This window comes from Triticum aestivum, chromosome 6B, assembly GCF_018294505.1.
Source record: "Triticum aestivum cultivar Chinese Spring chromosome 6B, IWGSC CS RefSeq v2.1, whole genome shotgun sequence".
In the NCBI taxonomy this organism is placed as follows: Eukaryota; Viridiplantae; Streptophyta; class Magnoliopsida; order Poales; family Poaceae; genus Triticum; species Triticum aestivum.
In genome coordinates, this window is record NC_057810.1 from 236546567 (window position 1) to 236567162 (window position 20596).

At 44.7% G+C, this 20596-nt stretch overlaps 1 protein-coding gene across 2 annotated transcripts; it reads left to right on the plus strand.

The window, feature by feature from the left end:
• The first annotated feature begins 7588 nt into the window (after window positions 1–7588).
• On the plus strand, window positions 7589–11489 carry LOC123136758 (uncharacterized). Of its 2 annotated transcripts, none has more exons than XM_044556248.1 (2): window positions 7589–9013; window positions 11086–11489. In XM_044556248.1, exons 1-2 carry the CDS (start codon window positions 8528–8530, stop codon window positions 11113–11115), a joined length of 516 nt encoding a protein of 171 aa, XP_044412183.1. In that variant the 5' UTR covers window positions 7589–8527; the 3' UTR covers window positions 11116–11489. The 2 variants fall into 2 exon arrangements, with proteins under 2 accessions (XP_044412183.1, XP_044412182.1); XM_044556247.1 differs by lacking the exon at window positions 11086–11489 and adding an exon at window positions 10399–11079.
• Window positions 11490–20596: the final 9107 nt, after the last annotated feature.

Here is a 20596-nt window from a genome sequence, read left to right on the forward strand (position 1 = left end):
CCCTGGATCTCACTACTATCATTGCTATGCTAGTTGTTTCGTTCTATCGCTATGCTGCGCTACCTATCACCTGTTTATCAAGCCATCCCAAATTGCCATGAACCTCTAACCTTTGACACCTTTCCTATGCAAACCACGGTTTGGCTATGTTACCGCTTTGCTCAGCCCCTCTTATAGCGTTGCTAGTTGCAGGTGAAGTTGAAGATTTCTCCATGGTGGACAGGATTTTGGTTGGGATATCATTTAAACTTGCCTAAATAGTTAGTTTAATTATGCTTCACCTCTTGCCATGTTAACCAACATTTAATCTTGTCTTGTTCATAACCGAGAGAGAAACTAAATAATTGATGTGGTGTTCCGTCAATATGCAACTCGTTGCATATTGAGCTCCACTTAACTTGTAGTATTGTTTGTTGCACTTCGCCATGCCATTCCTCATTAAACCGGTCATGCATCGTACTTGTTTGTGCATCATGCCATGTTTATGCTTGTGCATTTACCATGTTGTTTGTTCCTTTCCGTGTTGCTTCTTAGTTCCGGTAATGTTGCGATTGTGAGGATTCGTTCGACTACTCCCGCTCGTCTTCTTCATGGACTCGTTCTTCTTCCTTGCGGGATTTCAGGCAAGATGACCGCTACCCTGGATCTCACTACTATCATTGCTATGCTAGTTGTTTTGTTCTATCGCTCTGCTGCGCTACCTATCACCTGTTTATCAAGCCATCCCAAATTGCCATGAACCTCTAACCTTTGACACCTTTCCTATGCAAACCACGGTTTGGCTATGTTACCGCTTTGCTCAGCCCCTCTTATAGCGTTGCTAGTTGCAGGTGAAGTTGAAGATTTCTCCATGGTGGACAGGATTTTGGTTGGGATATCACAATATCTCTTATATTACTAATGCATCTATATACTTGGTAAAGGGTGGAAGGCTCGGCCTTATGCCTGGTGTTTTCTTGCCGCCCTAGTTTCCGTCATACCGGTGTTATGTTCCCGGATTTTGCGTTCCTTACGCGGTCGGGTGATTTATGGGACCCCCCTGACAGTTCGCTTTGAATAAAACTTGTCCAGCAAGGCCCAACCTTGGTTTTACCATTTGCCTCACCACCACCTATACCCTTCCCCCGGGTCGGCCAACCCGAGGGTCATCTTTATTTTAGCCCCCCCGGGCCAATGCTTGTCTAAGTGTTGGTCCAAACCGAGCGATGTCCGGCGCCCCCTGGGCAACCAGGGTCTATGCCAACCCGACGTCTTGCTCATCTGGTGTGCCCTGAGAACGAGATATGTGCAGCTCCTATCGGGATTTGTCGGCGCATCGGGCGGCTTTGCTGGTCTTGTTTTACCATTGTCGAAATGTCTTGTAAACCGGGATTTCGAGACTGATCGGGTCTTCCTGGGAGAAGGTCTATTCCTCCGTTGATCGCGAGAGCTTGTCATGGGCTAAGTTGGGACACCCCTGCAGGGTTTAAACTTTCGAGAGCCGTGCCCGCGGTTATGTGGCAGATGGGAATTTGTTAATGTCCGGTTGTAGATAACTTGACACCTGATTCGAATTAAAACGCATCAACCGCGTGTGTAGCCGTGATGGTCTCTTCTCGGTGGAGTCCGGGAAGTGAACACGGTTTTGGGTTATGATTGACGTAAGTAGGAGTTCAGGATCACCTCTTGATCATTGCTAGCTCCACGACCGTTCCTTTTGCTTCTCTTCTCGCTCTCATTTGCGTATGTTAGCCACCATATATGCTTAGTCGCTGCTGCAACCTCACCACTTTACCCCTTCCTTTCCCATTTGGCTTTGCTAGTCTTGATACCCATGGTAATGGGATTGCTGAGTCCTCGTGGCTCACAGATTACTACAACAACAGTTGTAGGTACAGGTTATGCGATGATCATGACGCGAGAGCGATGCTTGCTTGCGTTGAGTTCTTCTTCTGCTTCTTCGATCAGGGGATAGGTTCCAGGTCGGCAGCCTGGGCTAGCAGGGTGGATGTCGTTCAAGTTTCAGTTTGTGTTTCATCCGTAGTCGGATGTTGTTCTCATGTATTGTGATGTTGTATTCATGTGGCATTGTATGCCTTATGTATGTATCTCCATCTATTTATGTAATGTTGATGTAATGATATCCACCTTGCAAAAGCGTTCCAATATGCGGGTCTATCCTTGGTGGGACCTTCGAGTTCCTTTTGGATAGGGTCGCATATTGGGCGTGACAGCGCCCTGCCGCCACCGTCTACCATCCTAGATCTGCTTCCACGCCGCCGACAGCCATCACTACCGCAACACCATCAAATTCTCAGCAGATGCATACACGGCGCCGCACCAGAGGTGGTACTCTTTCATATCTGCTCAACTTATTTATCACAGCAAGAAAATAGATTGCCACTGCTTTACTCTGATTTCTTGTCCATCACTTACTTGCTAGTTGAAAGCAAACATTGGTTGCGAAGTTGCCTTTGTTCGGTTTGCACCTTCAAATCCGCCATGGCATGCTCAACACTATACTCTCAATGCTTATGGTTTTCCCCTTTTATATTCCACACTAGTTAAATCACAGTAGACTAAATTTCAAAATTGGGTCAGTTGATTTTTCAGATCTCGCTGGAGTTCGCCGGTGTGAAGGAAGGGGCTCGGGTGGGGATGGTGGTTGTGGAGGGCGGTGGTGGGGCCTCGCCGAATGAAGAAAACTCGACGCGGGTGGGGCGAGGGTGGGGGTGGGGGTGGGGGTGGCAGAGGGACACAGGCGGTGGGGTCCGATGGTCCGGCCGGCAACCCGTGCGGTGTTCTGTATGGGAAGAATCAGAGACAAGGAAGAAGAAGGGTTAGGAGACGTAGGATCTTCATCCAACCGCCTGAAATGGTCAACTGACCCAAATGACAAAAGTCATGCGACTTGCATGCATACATGGCTTTATATTCAGTACCATCATCGTACCTGCTTAGCACTGCTCCTGAATCCATCAAACTAAACAACGTGCCACTCACAATTCCAAACTTGTTGCTCAAGTACGAATCTGATATGATGCTGATATTACTAAAACAGATAACATTTAATTGGTCAGCTAATGTTCCTACTTTACTTTCGAAAGGCACGTGCACCACATATAGAGAGATAGCAGGGAGTTGCATTCTTAATGCGCTCTGGTTCATCATGTGTGGGCACTGCGCAATGAACATTTTATTATCCAAAATCTGCTTGCTCTTCTTTAGCATGTTCCTCTTCCACTCTTCTTTAATAAGTACTCTCTCCGTTCCTAAATACAAGTCTTTGTATAGATTCCACCATGGACTACATATGGAGCAAAATGAGTTAATCTACACCCTAAAATGTATCTGGATACATCTGTATGTGATCCATAGTGGAAATCTCTGAAGGAAATATGCCCTAGAGGCAATAATAAAGTTACTATTTATTTCCTCATATCATGATACATGTTTATTATTCATGCTTGAATTGTATTACCCGGAAACATGATACATGTGTGAATACATAGACAAACATAGTCACTAGTGTGCCTCTACTTGACTAGCTCATTAATCAAAGATGGTTATGTTTCCTAACCATAGACATGTGTTGTCATTTGATTAACGAGATCACATCATTAGAAGAATGATGTGATTGACTTGACCCATTCCGTTAGCCTAGCACTTGATCGTTTAGTATGTTGCTATTGCTTTCTTCATGACTTATACAAAGTTCCTACAACTATGAGATTATGCAACTCCCGTTTACCGGAGGAACACTTTGTGTGCTACCAAACGTCACAACGTAACTGGGTGATTATAAAGGAGCTCTACAGGTGTCTCTGGTGGTGTTTGTTGATTTGGCATAGATCGAGATTAGGATTTGTCACTTTGATTGTCGGGGATGTATCCCTGGGCCCTCTCGGTAATGCACATAACTATAAGCCTTGCAAGCAATGTGACTAATGAGTTAGTTGCAGGATGATGCATTACAGAACGAGTAAGGAGACTTGACGGTAATGAGATTAAACTAGGTATTGAGATACCGATGACCGAATCTCGGGCAAGTAACATACCGATGACAAAGGGAACAACATATGTTGTTATGCGGTTTGACCGATAAAGATATTCGAAGAATATGTGGGAGCCAATATGAACATCTAGGTTCCGCTATTGGTTATTGACTGGAGACGTGTCTCGGTCATGTATACATAGTTCTCGAACCCGTAGGGTCCACACGCTTAACGTTCGGTGACGATCGGTATTATGAGTTTATATGTTTTGATGTACCGAAGGTAGTTCAGAGTCCCGGATATGATCACGGACATGACGAGGAGTCTCGAAATGGTCGGGACGTAAAGATTGATATATTGGAAGCCTATGTTTGGACATCGGAAAGGTTCCGGATGAGTTCGGGCATTTACCGGAGTACCGGGAGGTTACCGAAACCCCCCGAGGAGTATATGGGCCTTATTGGGACTTAGTGGAATAGAGGAGAGGAAGGGAAAAGGTGGAGGGCGCGCCCTCCTAGACCAATCTGCATTGGGTGGGGGCCGGGCCCCCTCTTTCCTTCCCTCTCTCCTCCCCTTCCTTCTCTCCTACTCCTACTACATGGAAGGAGGAATCCTACTCCCGGTGGGAGTAGGACTCCCCATGGTGTGCCATAGTAGAGGGCCCGCCCTCCCCTCCTCCACTCCTATATATACGGGGGAGGGGGGGCCCCATAGACACACAAGTTGATCATTGATCTCTTAGCCATGTGCGGTGCCCCTCCACCAAAATCCACCTCGTTCATATCATCGTAGTGCTTAGGTGAAGCCCTGCGCCGGTAGCTTCATCATCATCGTCATCACGCCGTCGTGTTAACGAAGATCTTCCTCGACAATCTATTGGATCGTGAGTTCGTGGGACGTCACCGAGCCGAACGTGTGTAGATCGCGGAGGTGCCGTACCCTCGGTGCTAGGATCGGTCGATCGTGAAGACGTACGACTGCATCAACCGCGTTATCATAACGCTTCCGCTTATGGTCTTTGAGGGTACGTAGACAACACTCTCCCCTCTCGTTGCTATGCATCACCATGATTTGCGTGTGCGTAGGATTTTTTTTTGAAATTACTACATTCCCCAACACAACTGGCACTGGGCACTAGGTTAATAGGTTAGTCCCAAAAAAAGATATAAAATTGTATATAATTGCATATAAACATCAAAGATTGAAACTATGATTGCATGGAACAATAAAAAAATATAGATACGTTGGAGATGTATCAGGCCAACATCCTGGTGTTGTTGCTGCTGCTTTTGTGGCTCCTGCTACTACCATTGACCAGTACGACAACTACGACGGTGATTATGAGGACGAGGTTCCTCAAAATCAGAACTACGTGCAATCACCAGCTCCAGCGCCAGGTCGTCCACATGCATACAATCGCAATGGCAGCGCTGCACCGCCCCCTCAGGTACGAGATCATGACCATGTCCCTAAGCTGAAATTGAATATTCCTCCATTTGAGGATAAATACATTCTTGATGCATATCTTACTTGGGAGTTAGTAACTTAACAACAGTTTACATGCTTACAATATCCTGAGGATAGAGGTGTTGTTGCTGCTTCTGTTTGTGAATTCACTAGTTTTGCTTCTTTTGATGGTCTGAACATTGTACATTATATCATGATAATATCCTAACTACTTGGGCTACTTCAAAAACTGATATGCGTACTCGTTGGGTTTCACCATATTACGAACGTGAAGTACTTCAAATATTACACCATTTAAGGCAAGGAAACAAATTATGTAGAGACATATTATCGGTAATTACGAACTGGCATGATTAGTTGTGGTATTGTTGAGGATAATAAAACTATGTTTGGATGTTTTATGGGTGGTTTAAATAGAGAAATTCAAACCACCTTAGAGTATAGGATTATAACAATATCACTCGTTTATTGCATCTTGCTTGCAAAGCTGAACATCAAGTGCATGATTGACAGACGCGAACTAATTTTGCTGCAGGTCTGACCTTCATCATGGACACCGCGTACATCATCTACATCCACACGTCCTGCTGCAACAACGCCTAGTTCAGCCCGCCAACTCCAACCGATATACAAGAAAATAGGCACCACAACTACCCTCCGCCAAGAGCACACCTTCGGGTCCTGCACACAACTTTTCATCATACATGGCATCAAAAGGGCAAACGCGTGATGGTATATGTCGTCGTTGCAAGGATGAAGGTCATTATGCGAGCCAATGCCCATCGAAGCATGTGATGATCATTACTAAGAATGGTGGGTCTGAGTTCACGAGTGATTATGATGTCGAGTGAAAAGTCGCAAACGGTCCCAGCCTAGGTAAAGTGACAGCCGTGTGTACCATGCATCAGGAACATTTTTTAAATATTTGATTAGCATTTTTTTGATACATGATCAACATTTTTTTAAATTTATGTTTTTAATCACTTTCTACATTTTTGGTACATACTAGGAACATTTTTTTACATGTTCAACATTTTAAAATAGATAATTATCTTTTTAAAAGCATATATTTTACACATTTAATATATGTTTAACATTTTGAAATATATGACTAACATTTTCTTTATACACGATCAACATTTTTCAAAATTTATGGTTTTATATTCAAAAAATTTAATACACATTCTACATTTTTCGTGTACATCAGTAACATTATGTTGTACAGTTTAACATTTTTGAAAAAGATGATTAACGTTTTTTCAAATATCTGTGTTTGATGGTACTTTTTTCATACTCATCATATATTTAAGGTATACATCAGGAACATTTTTATACATATTTATCAATTTTGAAATATGTGATTACCATTGTTCTGATGCATGATCAACATCTTTTGAAATTTATATTTTTATGTAAAAAAATTTAATACACGTTCTACATTTTTGGTATACATCAGGAATATTTTTTTACATGTTTAACATTTTTGAAATCGATAGTTAACATTGTTTTAAAAACATATATTTTTAGATGTCTACTTTTTCCATACACATTATACTTTAATTTTTTCTTCAGGAACAATTTTTGTGTACATCTTTAACATTTTCCAAATAAGTTATTAACATTTTTAAAAACTTATATTTTATGTCTACTTTTTTTCATACCCATTGCACATTTTTTGTATATATCAGAATCATTTTCTCTATATGCATTTAACATTTGTCAAATGCATGATTAACAATTTTAAAAATCTCTCTATATATAAAGCTTATATTTTTAATATACTCCCTTGGTTCCTAAATACAAGTCTTTTTAGTTAGAGATTCCAATATATACTACATATGGTGCAAAACAAACTATGTCTATGTATATCCATATGTAGTCTATATTGAAACCTGTCAAAATACTTATATTTAGGAACGGGGGGAGTATTTGAAAGTATAAACAAAAGTGAAAAAAAGAAATAAAAAAATAAAAAATGGAGAATAGAGAATTTTTTATAAAACAAACGAGGAAGTGGCCTCCTGCGCCCCTGGGCCGGCCCAGTATGCGCTCGCTTCACTGTAGCTTCGTTGAGCCATATATATATATATGCAACCTGAGTAGAACAGGATAGGTTTACCGTCTGCGCCGCCGCCGCCGCCCCCCACCGGGCCACCCCCACAACCCCCCAACCCCCAGTTGAATCCTCCGGACGCCATGGCAGCCGTACCCTCCTCCTCGTCGTCGTCGACTCGCCCGAGTCTGCCTCAACTCCCCAATGGAGAAGGCGACGAGCCTCCAAACTGGGTTCTCCTCGACATCCTGGGCTACATCGCTGAATGCCCCAACGCAACCTTCGCCGAGAGCTCCACCAGCAGCGGCCATCGCATCCAAGTATCCTTCTACACCGCCCGCCCGCCTAACGTCTCCCACTTCTGTGTCCACTGCCCAGGTGTTAAACCATCAGAATATCTTATGGCTCCCAAGGTCATCAGCGCAGAGGCCAATCTCATCCTCTTCTGCCTTTCTGTGACCCCCTACGCCTGATTCAATCCGCGTTACCGCGACTACTTCCTCTACAGGGCGCACCCACGGAACCCATCACTGGACCTTCTTCCGCATCCGTACCCCAACTCCTTCGGCGACCAGGAGGTCGCCCTTCTGAGCTTCGACGGCGACGGCGACGAGTGCGCCGTCGCTGCTCTCACAAGCAGGTGCGACACCGTGGCTCTCGAGGAGGATGACACGCTCAACGAGACGGAGTTCGATCTCCATCTGTACCGCTCCTCCAAAGCTCAGGAGGGGTGGACCTCCAAGGTGCTGTCGGTGGCACAGCCACGGAGGGACATTCTGTGCCCTGTGGATCGAGGCCTGTATCATGAGACCACGAAGGTGATCGTCCTAGGGCGTGGCAGCCTAGCCATGGTAGGCTGGGTTGACCTCGTGGCATCCTCGTCTGCAATGTGCTCCAGGAGAATCCCGTTCTCCATGACATACTGTTGCCGCCACCGGCGAGGGGTAACTGGGCACTCTACCACAAATGCCGCCCGTACATCATTCGGGACGTCACCGTCAGCTTGCTCAAAGATTCCATCAAGTACATTGAGATGGAAGTTTGCCCACCGGTTGTTGACCCTGGCGACCCTCCTGCGTCCTATGCTAACTGGTTTCGTCAAAAGCCTCGTGAATGGCAGTGCAGAACGCCTTGTGTAGGCTGGAGAGCCACCACATGGATCCTATCGATCTCAAATGTTACATCTGCAAAGTGGAACATTAACTGCACCTTTGATATTGCTGATGTCACTGTCGACCCAATGCATTCTGAGCTGCTGCCTAAGCCGAGCAGCATCAACGACAATCCCAGTGAAGCATCATTGCAGTGCCTCGTCATTGGTTTTCCCACCATGAGCATGGATGAGGATGTTGTCTACATGCTGTCTAAGGCCTGCCCCATGGGTTCGATGGAAGTTGTGATTGCTATTGACATGAAGAAGAAGAAGGTGCAAGGAGTTGCGAAGCTTGTTACCGGAAAAGACTTCACTTATACGCGTAACTGCACCAGCGAAGTCTCCAAATATCTTAGTGAAGACAAGGTAATTATTCTGTTCTAGACCTGCTTCATTTCCATGTGACTACCTGTATGAATGGTTTGCTTATCCTATATGTTGAGTTGGTGAAATGAAACCCTACACTTATGGGTTCTTGACAAACCTGTTTGTGCTACTTGCTTAGCAGTCTGATGCCATCATTTTTCCAACTAAGTGAAATGTTAAGATAGTGGAGTTCATCAGGACTGAAAATCTAGGCACTTGTAAAGGATGCCCAATTTTTAAAGAACTGTGAACCAATAGTGCCTTATCATATTACTCAATTGGCAATTGCTTAGGATGGTCCAAATGACTTGCTAATCGTGGATAGACATTCAAGGTTGTGTTCCCCTTTTGTTCTTGTTAGATCATAACTTTAGTTGTTAGTGGACTTAATTCTGGTGTGTTTAGCTTGATTACGACGATGGTGTGCAATGAGATGGTAGTTTGAACCGCTGTTCTATTCCAAATCAAGCTGCATGAGGTGTATATATCAGCTGATATAACAATTCTTGGGGCTCCAGGCTGTAGTAAGCAAAAAACAAATACTCCCTCTGCTCTAAATTAGTTGTCACTCAAACGGATGTATCTAGCACTGAAATATGTCTAGATACATCCGTTTCAGCGACAACTAATATGGATCAGAGGTACTCCATCTGTACACAATTATACAAAACGTCTTGTGATTGTTTACAATGGGAGTAGTAAATTATGTTCAACTGATTTTGTGTTCCCTTTCATTGTAAAGCAACCGTTTCTAACAGACCAGCAGAGCTGGTGTACAGATGCATTTAGAGAACTTTCAGATTTCTTTAATGGTACTAAATGTGGGGTGTCATAAGAAGGATCTGAACAGCACGTGTCGAATGGTCGTGAAAAAGTCTGCATAATCATTATAGCGGTGAGGATAGGCATTTAGGTGTAACGCTCTCTCTTCGTGGAAAGGCAGTATTAGAAAAGAATGAAAACAAGCACCATAGTTGTTGCGTTAGCACATTACAAAGTTTTTTACTTACCAAAGATTAAACTTTGCAATGCTATATGTAATTTTTTTTGCTAATGTTATGTATTTAAAAAAAAACTCACTAAAGCAATCTAATAATAGTCGCAGCACTAATCAATTTCCAGGACTCATCGATTTCCCGGACAAATAAAAAAGAACGCATGTAGGAATACTGTATGATAAAAACATACCTTCAAAAGTATTTGTCCTGTAGTTTCTTTTTCGCTTTGTGGAACCATGATTACTGCCAGTTCTTGTTTTCTGTTCTCTACATCCAATGGACAACATCTGTGTTCATCTTTTTTTTTTTGAATTTTCACGGGGGGGGGGGGGGGGGGGGAGTTTTCCCCACCTGAATTGTATTAATTTTGCCTATAAAGCTTTGCAGCCTTTTTGCAAGATAGGTTCAAGTGAACCAGAGGTACAGGAGGGCACAGGGGGAAGAGATAAAGAAAAAGACACACACTAACAACACACTTAGCAGGTGAGAACAAGGAAGGTCAACAAAACACAACAAAGAGCACCACCGGCATAATCGAACGGCATCGGCTAGCCGAGACCAACCCACGGCACTGCACCGTCGACGCAATCGAAAGGCTCCATGCAACCGAGACTGCACAACGCCGCGACACCACCTGTGTCATGGGGCACATTCGAAGGGTCACGCTAGGCCGAGATGACGCCACAGCTCCTGTGTGCCACCGGAGTAGTCGAGGGGCGTCCCCTAGCAGACCAAACGACGACACTGCACCGTCGACGCAATCGAAAGACACCACGCATCCGAGACTGCACAACGCCGCGACACCACCTGTGTCGGGGGTACATTCGAAAGGGCACGCGAGGCCGAGACGACGCCACAGCACCTCTGTGCCACCGGCGTAGTCGCAGGGCACCGCCTAGCAGAGACACACCAAGAAGCACTCGAGCACGAACACCGCCAAAGAAGAGCACAAAACCAATAGTTGTTTTTACAAATCAACTATTAGAGAATATCCGAAAGTGTATTCTTGATCGAAAAGAAAGTGTATCTTGTAGTTTTTTTTTGTCAAATCAATAGTTGTTTTATTTTGTACAGGCACAAGTTAAGCTTGATGAGCAGACATAAAGGTGGTCGAGGTGGGAGGGCTATTGAATGGATGAGATCCAGTGCCTTGCCCACAGCAAGGCACGTCGTAACTGGCGGCCAGCCAACCGTTGGATCAGGGGTGAGCAGCTCAGATCGAATACTGTAGCGCAAAGCACTGTTGACGTGGTACTGTAGCATAGATCACTATAGGTGGGGTACTGTAGATCGAACACTGTAGAACTGCCACTGTTCATGTAGATCTGGCCGTTGATTTTGGATTGGACGATTGTGTTCTATCGCTGCTGCACAATCTTGGGTATATGTCTGCTTAATGTAATGAACTCTTGTGGTACTTGTCTATTGTAATGAACTCTTAGAGCAACTCCAATGGACCGACCCAAATAGACGGCGTTTTTGTCCGCTTTTTGTCCGTTTGGTTGGCTGCCCGCCCGTTGTCCGTCCTCTTTTATTTTTGGTCGGCAGTGCGCTCAACGGGCCGATCATTTCATGACCGCGCGCGCTTTAGATCATGCCAGCGGTCATGCCGTCGCCTTGGTTTTGGCGCTCCAACGTGCGGGAAAGGTTCGCGCGCGCCGCGGCCAGCGCTCGTTATAAGAAGGCGCTCCATCTTTTGCCTGTAGACGGACCCCCTTTTGCCTGTAGAGCTTCCCCTCTTGATCAGCGTCTGTGCGGTATCTTGAAGCCGGCGGCTTGTAGCATCGCCACCACACCCAGGCGATCAGCGGCCGCCGATCAACCGGACGTCGCGGTCGCGATCTCGCCTTGCGCTTGGACCGAGCCATGCCCGGCGTTGTCGTTGTTCGTTCGGCCGGGCCGTGTGTAACCACCGTCTCGAGGATGTAGTAGTGATTTCATACAATCGCATTATTAATTCAGAGAAAAACGATCAGCCAAAAGATCATGTTAATCGCAAATAGACAATCAAGTTGGATTTCTGCATGTCTGCATGTCCATCGATGACTTGCTCCGCCGGCCTCTTCATGGCTGATTCGAATGCTCCATGGCGCTGGCTCTGCATGTTGCTGCGCTGTTGCCGCCACCACGATCGACGCCTTGTCCTCTGAATGGATGCGAAAGGGATGTGAGGCCACCGCCTCTGTTAGGAAAAGCAGGGATTAATAGGATTAATTAAATCATAACAAATCACATGACAATGTGAACTGATTATTGACTCTAGCGTAAGTGGGAGACTGATGGAAATATTCCCTAAAGGCAATAACAAAGTTGTTATTATTATATTTTCTTATTCATGATAAATGTTTATTATTCATGCTAGAATTATATTAATTGGAAACTTAAACACATGTGTGAATATATAAACAAATATCGTGTCCCTAGTGAGCCTCTACTAGACTAGCTCGTTGATCAAAAGATGGTTAAAGTTTCCTAACCATAGACATGTGTTGTCGCTTTATAACGGGATCACATCATTAGGAGAATGATGTGATGGACAAGACCCAGCCGTTAGCATAGCATATGATCGTTCAGTTTATTGCTACTGCTTTCTTAATGTCAAATACATGTTTCTAGTACCATGAGATCATGCAACTCCCGGACTCAGGAGGAATACCTTGTGTGCTATCAAACGTCACAATGTAACTGGGTTATCATAAAGATGCTCTACAGGTATCTCTGAAGGTGTTTGTTGAGTTGGCATGGATCGAGATTGGGATTTGTCACTCCGTGTATCGAAGGGGTATCTCTGGGCCCTCTAGGTAATACAGCATCACAAGAAGCATGCAAGAAAAGTGACTAAGGAGTTAGTTACGAGAGGATGTATTACGAAACAAGTAAAGAGACTTGCCAGTAACGAGATTGAACTAGGTATAAAGATACCGACGATCGAATCTCAGGCAAGTAACATACCGACAGACAAAGAGAATTATGTATGTTGTCATAAAGGTTCAGCCGATAAACGATCTTTGTGGAATATGTAGGAATCAATATGGGCATCCAGGTCCTGCTATTGGTTATTGACCGAAGAGGTGTCTCGGTCATGACTACATAATTCCCGAACCCGCAGGGTTGCACGCTTAACGTTCGTTGATGCTAGAGTAGTATTGGGATATTTGATGAGTGGTAACCAAATGTTGTTCAGAGTCCCGGATGAGATCCGGGACATCATGAGGAGTCTCAGAATCGAGAGGTAAATATTTATATATGGGAAGTCATATTTTGGGTTTCGATAAAAGGTGCAGTTTTTTCGATATTGTACCGAGAAGCTTCTATAAGGTTCCGGAGGATTCCGGAGGGGTCCGGAAGTCCACAAGTGGGTCCACCACAACCCAAGGGCTAGCATGGGCTCCGGGGAGGCACCCTGGCCTTATTGGGCTAGGCGCACCAAGTCCCCAAAAGCCCATGTGGCTAGGGAAGGCAAAAGAGGAAGGAGTCCTAGTAGGAATAGGATTGGATTTGGAGCCCAAGTCCTCTCCCCCTTAGCTGCGCCCTAGGGCTTGGAGGGGCTGTTTCCCATGCCCCTCCACCTATATATAGAGGGGAGGGGTGCCCCAAGAGTACACACCAAGCCCTTGGCGCCCCTCTCTCTCCCGTTACTCCGTAGTTCCTCCGCCTCATCCCGGTGACGCTTAGCGAAGCGTTATTGGTGCTCCACCACCACCATCACCACCACGACGTCATGTTGGCTGTGATACCATCTACTTCTCCTCTCCCGCTTTCTGGATCAAGAAGGAGGAGACATCATCGAGCCGCATGTGTGCTAAACTCGGAGTTGTCGTTCGTTCGGCACTAGATCGGTTGGATCGTGATCGGATCGCGAAGAGTACGACTACATCAATCATGTGATAAACGCTTCCACTTAGCGATTGAAGGAAATATGCCCTGGAGGCAATAATAAAGTTTTTATTTATATTTTCTTATGTCGTGATAAATGTTTATTATTCATGCCAGAATTGTATTAACCAGAAACTTAGTACATGTGTGAATACATAGACAAACAGAGTGTCCCTAGTATGCCTCTACTTGACTAGCTCGTTAATCAAAGATGGTTAAGTTTCCTAACCATAGACATGGGTTGTCATTTGATGAATGGGATCACATCATTAGAGAATGTTGTGATGGACAAGACCCATCCGTCAGCTTAGCACTATGATCATTTAGTTTTATTGCTAATGCTTTCATCATGACTTATACATGTTCCTCTAACTATGAGATTATGCAACTCCCAAATACTGGAGGAACACCTTGTGTGCTATCAAACATCACAACGTAACTGGAGGATTATAAAGATGCTCTACATGTGTCCCCGATGGTGCTTGTTGAGTTGGCATAGATCGAGATTAGGATTTGTCCCTCCGTGTATCGGAGAGGTATCTCTGGGCCCTCTCGGTAATGATCGTCACTATAAGCCTTGCAAGCAATGTGACTATTGAGTTAGTTACGAGATGATGCATTACGAAACGAGTAAAGACTTTCCGGTAACGAGATTGAACTAGGTATGATGATACCGACGATCGAATCGGGAAAGTAACATACCGATGATAAAGGGAATAACGTATGTTGTTTTGCGGTTTGACCGATAAAGATCTTTGTAGAATATGTAGGAGCGAATATGTGCATCCAGGTTCCGCTATTGGTTATTGACTGGAGATGTGTCTCGGTCATGTCTACATAGTTCTCGAACCCGTAAGGTCCGCACGCTTAACGTTCGATGATGATTTGTATTATGAGTTATGTGATTTGATGTACCGAAGTTTGTTCGGAGTCCCGGATGAGATCTTGTGACATGACGAGGAGTCTCGAAATGGTCGAGGCATAAAGATTGATATAGTGGAAGGTTATATTCGGACACCAGAATGGTTCCGAAGTGTTTCGGGTATTTTCCGGAGTACCGGGAGGTTACCGGAACCCCACGGGGGGTTAATGGGCCTTCATGGGCCCTAGTGGAAGATAGGAGGCAGCATCCAGGTGGAGGCGCGCCCCCCCCAAGCCCAAACCAAATTGGACTAGGGTTGGGGGGCGGCCCCCCTTTCCTTCTCTCCTTCTCCTCTTTCCCCCTTCTTCTTGTGGGAATAGGAAAGGGGGGGGGGGTCGAATCCTACTTGGACCGGGAGTCCAAGTAGGACTCCCCCCTTGGCGCGCCACACCAATGGCCGGCCTCCTCTCCTCCCCCTCCCCTTTATACGTGGGAGGGGGGGCACCCCAAAGTCACACCAAAGTTTCTCTTAGCCGTGTGCGGTGCCCCCCTCCACAGTTACACACCCCGGTCATATCTCCGTAGTGCTTAGGCGAAGCCCTGCGCCGTTAACTTCATCATCACTGTCACCATGCCGTCGTGCTGATGGAACTCTCCCTCGGCCTCAACTTGATCAAGAGTTCGAGGGATGTCACCAAGCAGAACGTGTGCTGATCGCGGAGGTGCCGTACTTTCGGTACTTGGATCGGTTGGATCGCGAAGACGTTCAACTACATGAACCGCGTTACTAAACGCTTCCGCTTTTGGTCTAGGAGGGTACGTGGACACACTCTCCCCGCTCGTTGCTATGCTTCTCCTAGATAGATCTTGCGCGATCGTAGGAATTTTTTTGAAATACTACGTTCCCCAACAGTGGCATCTGAGCCAGGTCTATGCGTAGATGTTATATGCACGAGTAGAACACGATGAGTTATGGGCGATAATTGTGATAGTGCTTACCAGCAACGTCTTACTTTGATTCGGCGGTATTGTTGGATGAAGCGGCCCGGACCGACATTACATCACCACGTTCATGAGACTGGTTCTACCGACGTGCTTTGCACACAGGTGGCTGGCGGGTGTCTGTTCCTCCAACTTTAGTTGAATCGAGTTTGACTATGCCTGGTCCTTGTTGATGGTTAAAACAACACACTTGAAGAAAAATCGTTGTGGTTTTGATGCGTAGGTAAGAACAGTTCTTGCTAGAAGCTCGTAGCAGCCACGTAAAACTTGCAACAACAAAGTAGAGGACGTCTAACTTGTTTTTGCAGAGCATGTGATATGGTCAAGACGTGATGAGATATAAATTGTTGTATGAGATGATCATGTTTTGTTAAAGTTATCGGCAACTGGCAGGAGCCTTATGGTTGTCTCTTTATTGCATAAGATGCAAGCGCCATATAATTGCTTTACTTTATCACTATGCGATAGAAATAGTTGCAAAAGCAATAGTTGGCCAGACGACCATGTGACGACACGTTGATAAAGATCAAGATGATGGAGATCATGGTGTCATGCCAATAACGATAGAGATCATGACGGTACTTTGCAGATGGAGATCAAAGGCACAAGATGATGATGGCCATATCATGTCACATATTTTGATTGCATGTGATGTTTATCTTTTATGCATCTTATTTTGCTTAGTATGACGGTAGCATTAGGAGATGATCCCTTACTAAAATTTCAAGGTATAATTGTTCTCCCTAAGTATGCACCGTTGCGACAGTTCTTCGTACTGAGACACCACGTGATGATCGGGTGTGATAAGCTCTACGTTCACATACAATGGGTGCAAGCCAGTTTTACACATGCAGAATACTCGGGTTAAACTTGACGAGGCTAGCATATGCAGATATGGCCTCGGAACACTGAGACCGAAAGGTCGAACGTGAATCATATAGTAGATATGATCAACATAGTGATGTTCATCATTGAAAGCTACTCCATCTCACGTGATGATCGGACATGGTTTAGTTGATTTGGATCACGTGGTCATTTAGATGACTCGAGGGAAGTCTATCTAAGTGGGAATTCTTAAGTAATATGATTAATTGAAATTAAATTTATCATGAACTTAGTCCTAATAGTATTTGCATATCTATGTTGTAGATCAATTGCTCGCGTATAGCTTCCTCGTTTTATTTATGATATGTTCCTAGAGAAAACTAAGTTGAAAGTTGATAGTAGCAATGATGCGGACTAGGTCCGTGACCTGAGGATTATCCTCATTGCTGCACAGAAGAATTATGTCCTTGATGCACCGCTAGGTGACAGAACTATTGCAGGAGCAGATGCAGACATTATGAATGTTTGACAAGCTCAGTATGATGACTACTTGATAGTTTAGTGCACCATGCTTTACAGCTTAGAACCGGGACTTCAAAAATGTTTTGAACGCCAAGGAGCATATGAGATGTTCCAAGAGCTGAAAATGATATTTCAGACTAATGCCCACGTTAAGAGGTATGAGACCTCTGACAAGTACTTTGCCTACAAGATGGAATAAAATAGCTCAGCTAGTGAGCATGTGCTTAGAATGTCTGGGTACTACAATCGCTTGAATCAAGTGGGAGTTAATCTTCCAGATAAGATAGTAATTGACAGAGTTCTGTAGTCACTATCACCAAGTTACTAGAACTTCGTGATGAACTATAATTTGCAAGGGATGGCGAAAATGATTCCTGAGCTCTTCGCGATGCTGAAATCAGCAAAGGTAGAAATCAAGAAAAAAAATCAAGTCTTGATGGTTGACAAGACCACTTGTTTCAAGTAAAAGGGCAAGGGAAAGAAAGGGAACTTCAAGAAGAATGGCAAGCAAGTTGCCACTCCCATGAAGAAGCCCAAAGCTAGACCCAAGCCTGAAACTGAGTGCTTCTACTGCAAAGAAAATGGTCACTGGAAGCAGAACTGCCCCAAATACTTGGCGGATAAGAAGGATGGCAAAGTGAACAAAAGTATATATGATGTACATGTTATTGATGTGTACTTTACTAGTGTTCATAGTAGCCCCTAGGTATTTGATACTGGTTCAATTGCTATGATTAGTAACTTGAAACGGGAGTTACAAAATGAACAGAGACTAGTTGAGGGCAAGGTGACAATGTGTGTTGGAAGTGATTCCAAGGTTGATAAGATCACCATCGCACACTCCTTTACCTTCGGGATTAGTGTCGAACCTAAAATAAATGTTATTTGGTGTTTGCGTTGTGCATAATATGATTGGATCATGTTTACTGCAATACAGTTATTCATTGAAGTCAAAGAATAATTGTTATTATGTTTACATGAATAAAACCTTCTGTGGTCATACACCCAAGGTGAATGGTTTATTGAATCTCAATCGTAGTGATACACATATTCATAATATTGATGCCAAAAGACGCAAAGTTGATAATTATAGTGCAACATATTTGTGGCACTGCCGTTTATGTCATATTGGTGTAAAGCGCATGAAGAAACACCACGCTGATGGGCTTTTGGAATCACTTTATTATGAATCACTTGATGCTTGCGAACCATGCCTCATGGGCAAGATAACTAAGACTCTGTTCTCAGGAACAATGGAGCGAGCCAATGGCTTATTGCAAATAATACATACCGATGTGTGCGGTCCAATGAGTGTTGTGGCTCGCGGCGGGTATCGTTATTTTCTGACCTTCACAGATGATTTGAGCAGATATAAGTATATCTACTTAATGAAACTTGACGCGGGTGGGGCGAGGGTGGGGGTGGGGGTGGCAGAGGGACACAGGCGGTGGGGTCCGGTGGTCCGGCCGGCGGCCCGTGCGGTGTTCTGTATGGGAAGAATCAGAGACAAGGAAGAAGAAGGGTTAGGAGACGTAGGATCTTCATCCAACCGCCTGAAATGGTCAACTGACCCAAATGACAAAAGTCACGCGACTTGCATGCATACATGGCTTTATATTCAGTACCATCATCGTACCTGCTTAGCACTGCTCCTGAATCCATCAAACTAAACAACGTGCCACTCACAATTCCAAACTTGTTGCTCAAGTACGAATCTGATATGATGCTGATATTACTAAAACAGATAACATTTAATTGGTCAGCTAATGTTCCTACTTTACTTTCGAAAGGCACGTGCACCACATATAGAGAGATAGCAGGGAGTTGCATTCTTAATGCGCTCTGGTTCATCATGTGTGGGCACTGCGCAATGAACATTTTATTATCCAAAATCTGCTTGCTCTTCTTTAGCATGTTCCTCTTCCACTCTTCTTTAATAAGTACTCTCTCCGTTCCTAAATACAAGTCTTTGTATAGATTCCACCATGGACTACATATGGAGCAAAATGAGTTAATCTACACCCTAAAATGTATCTGGATACATCTGTATGTGATCCATAGTGGAAATCTCTGAAGGAAATATGCCCTAGAGGCAATAATAAAGTTACTATTTATTTCCTCATATCATGATACATGTTTATTATTCATGCTTGAATTGTATTACCCGGAAACATGATACATGTGTGAATACATAGACAAACATAGTCACTAGTGTGCCTCTACTTGACTAGCTCATTAATCAAAGATGGTTATGTTTCCTAACCATAGACATGTGTTGTCATTTGATTAACGAGATCACATCATTAGAAGAATGATGTGATTGACTTGACCCATTCCGTTAGCCTAGCACTTGATCGTTTAGTATGTTGCTATTGCTTTCTTCATGACTTATACAAAGTTCCTACAACTATGAGATTATGCAACTCCCGTTTACCGGAGGAACACTTTGTGTGCTACCAAACGTCACAACGTAACTGGGTGATTATAAAGGAGCTCTACAGGTGTCTCCAATGGTACATGTTGAGTTGGCGTATTTCGAGATTAGGTTTTGTCACTCCAATTGTCGGAGAGGTATCTCTGGGCCCTCTCAGTAATGCACATCACTATAAGCCTTGCAAGCAATGTGGCCAATGAGTTGGTTATGGAATGATGCATTACGTAACGAGTAAAGAGACTTGCCGGTAACGAGATTGAACTAGGTATTGGATACCGATGATCGAATCTCGGGCAAGTAACATGCCGATGACAAAGGGAACAACATATGTTGTTATGCGGTTTGACCGATAAAGATCTTCGTAGAATATGTAGGAGCCAATATGAGCATCCAGGTTCCGCTATTGGTTATTGACCGGAAACAGTTCTAGGTCATGTCTACATAGTTCTCGAACCCGTAGGGTCCGCACGCTTAACGTTACGATGACAGTTTTATTATGAGTTTATAAGTTTTGATGTACCGAAGGTTGTTCGGAGTCCCGGATGTGATCACGGACATGACGAGGAGTCTCGAAATGGTCGAGACATAAATATTGATATATTGGACGACTATATTCGGACACCAGAAGTGTTTCGGGTGATTTCGGAGAAAACCGGAGTGCCGGAGGGGTTACCGGAACCCCCCGGGGAAGTATTGGGCCTTAGTGGGCCTGAGGGGATAGAGAGGGCAACAACACAGGAGGTGGCGCACCCCCTCCCATGGGGAGTCCGAATTGGACTAGGGGAGGGGGGCGCGGCCCCTCTTTCCCTCTTCCTCTCCCTCTCTTTCCTTCCCCCTTCCTCCTTCCTAGTTGGACTAGGAAAAGGGAGTCCTACTCCCACTAGGAGGAGGACTCCCCCCTCCTTGGCGCGCCCCCTAGGGCCGGCCGGCCTCCCCCCTTGCTCCTTTATATACGGGGACAGGGGGCACCTCTAGACACACAAGTTGATCTTCGTGATCGTTCCTTAGCCGTGTGCGGTGCCCCCCTCCACCATATTCCACCTCGGTTATATCGTTGCGGTGCT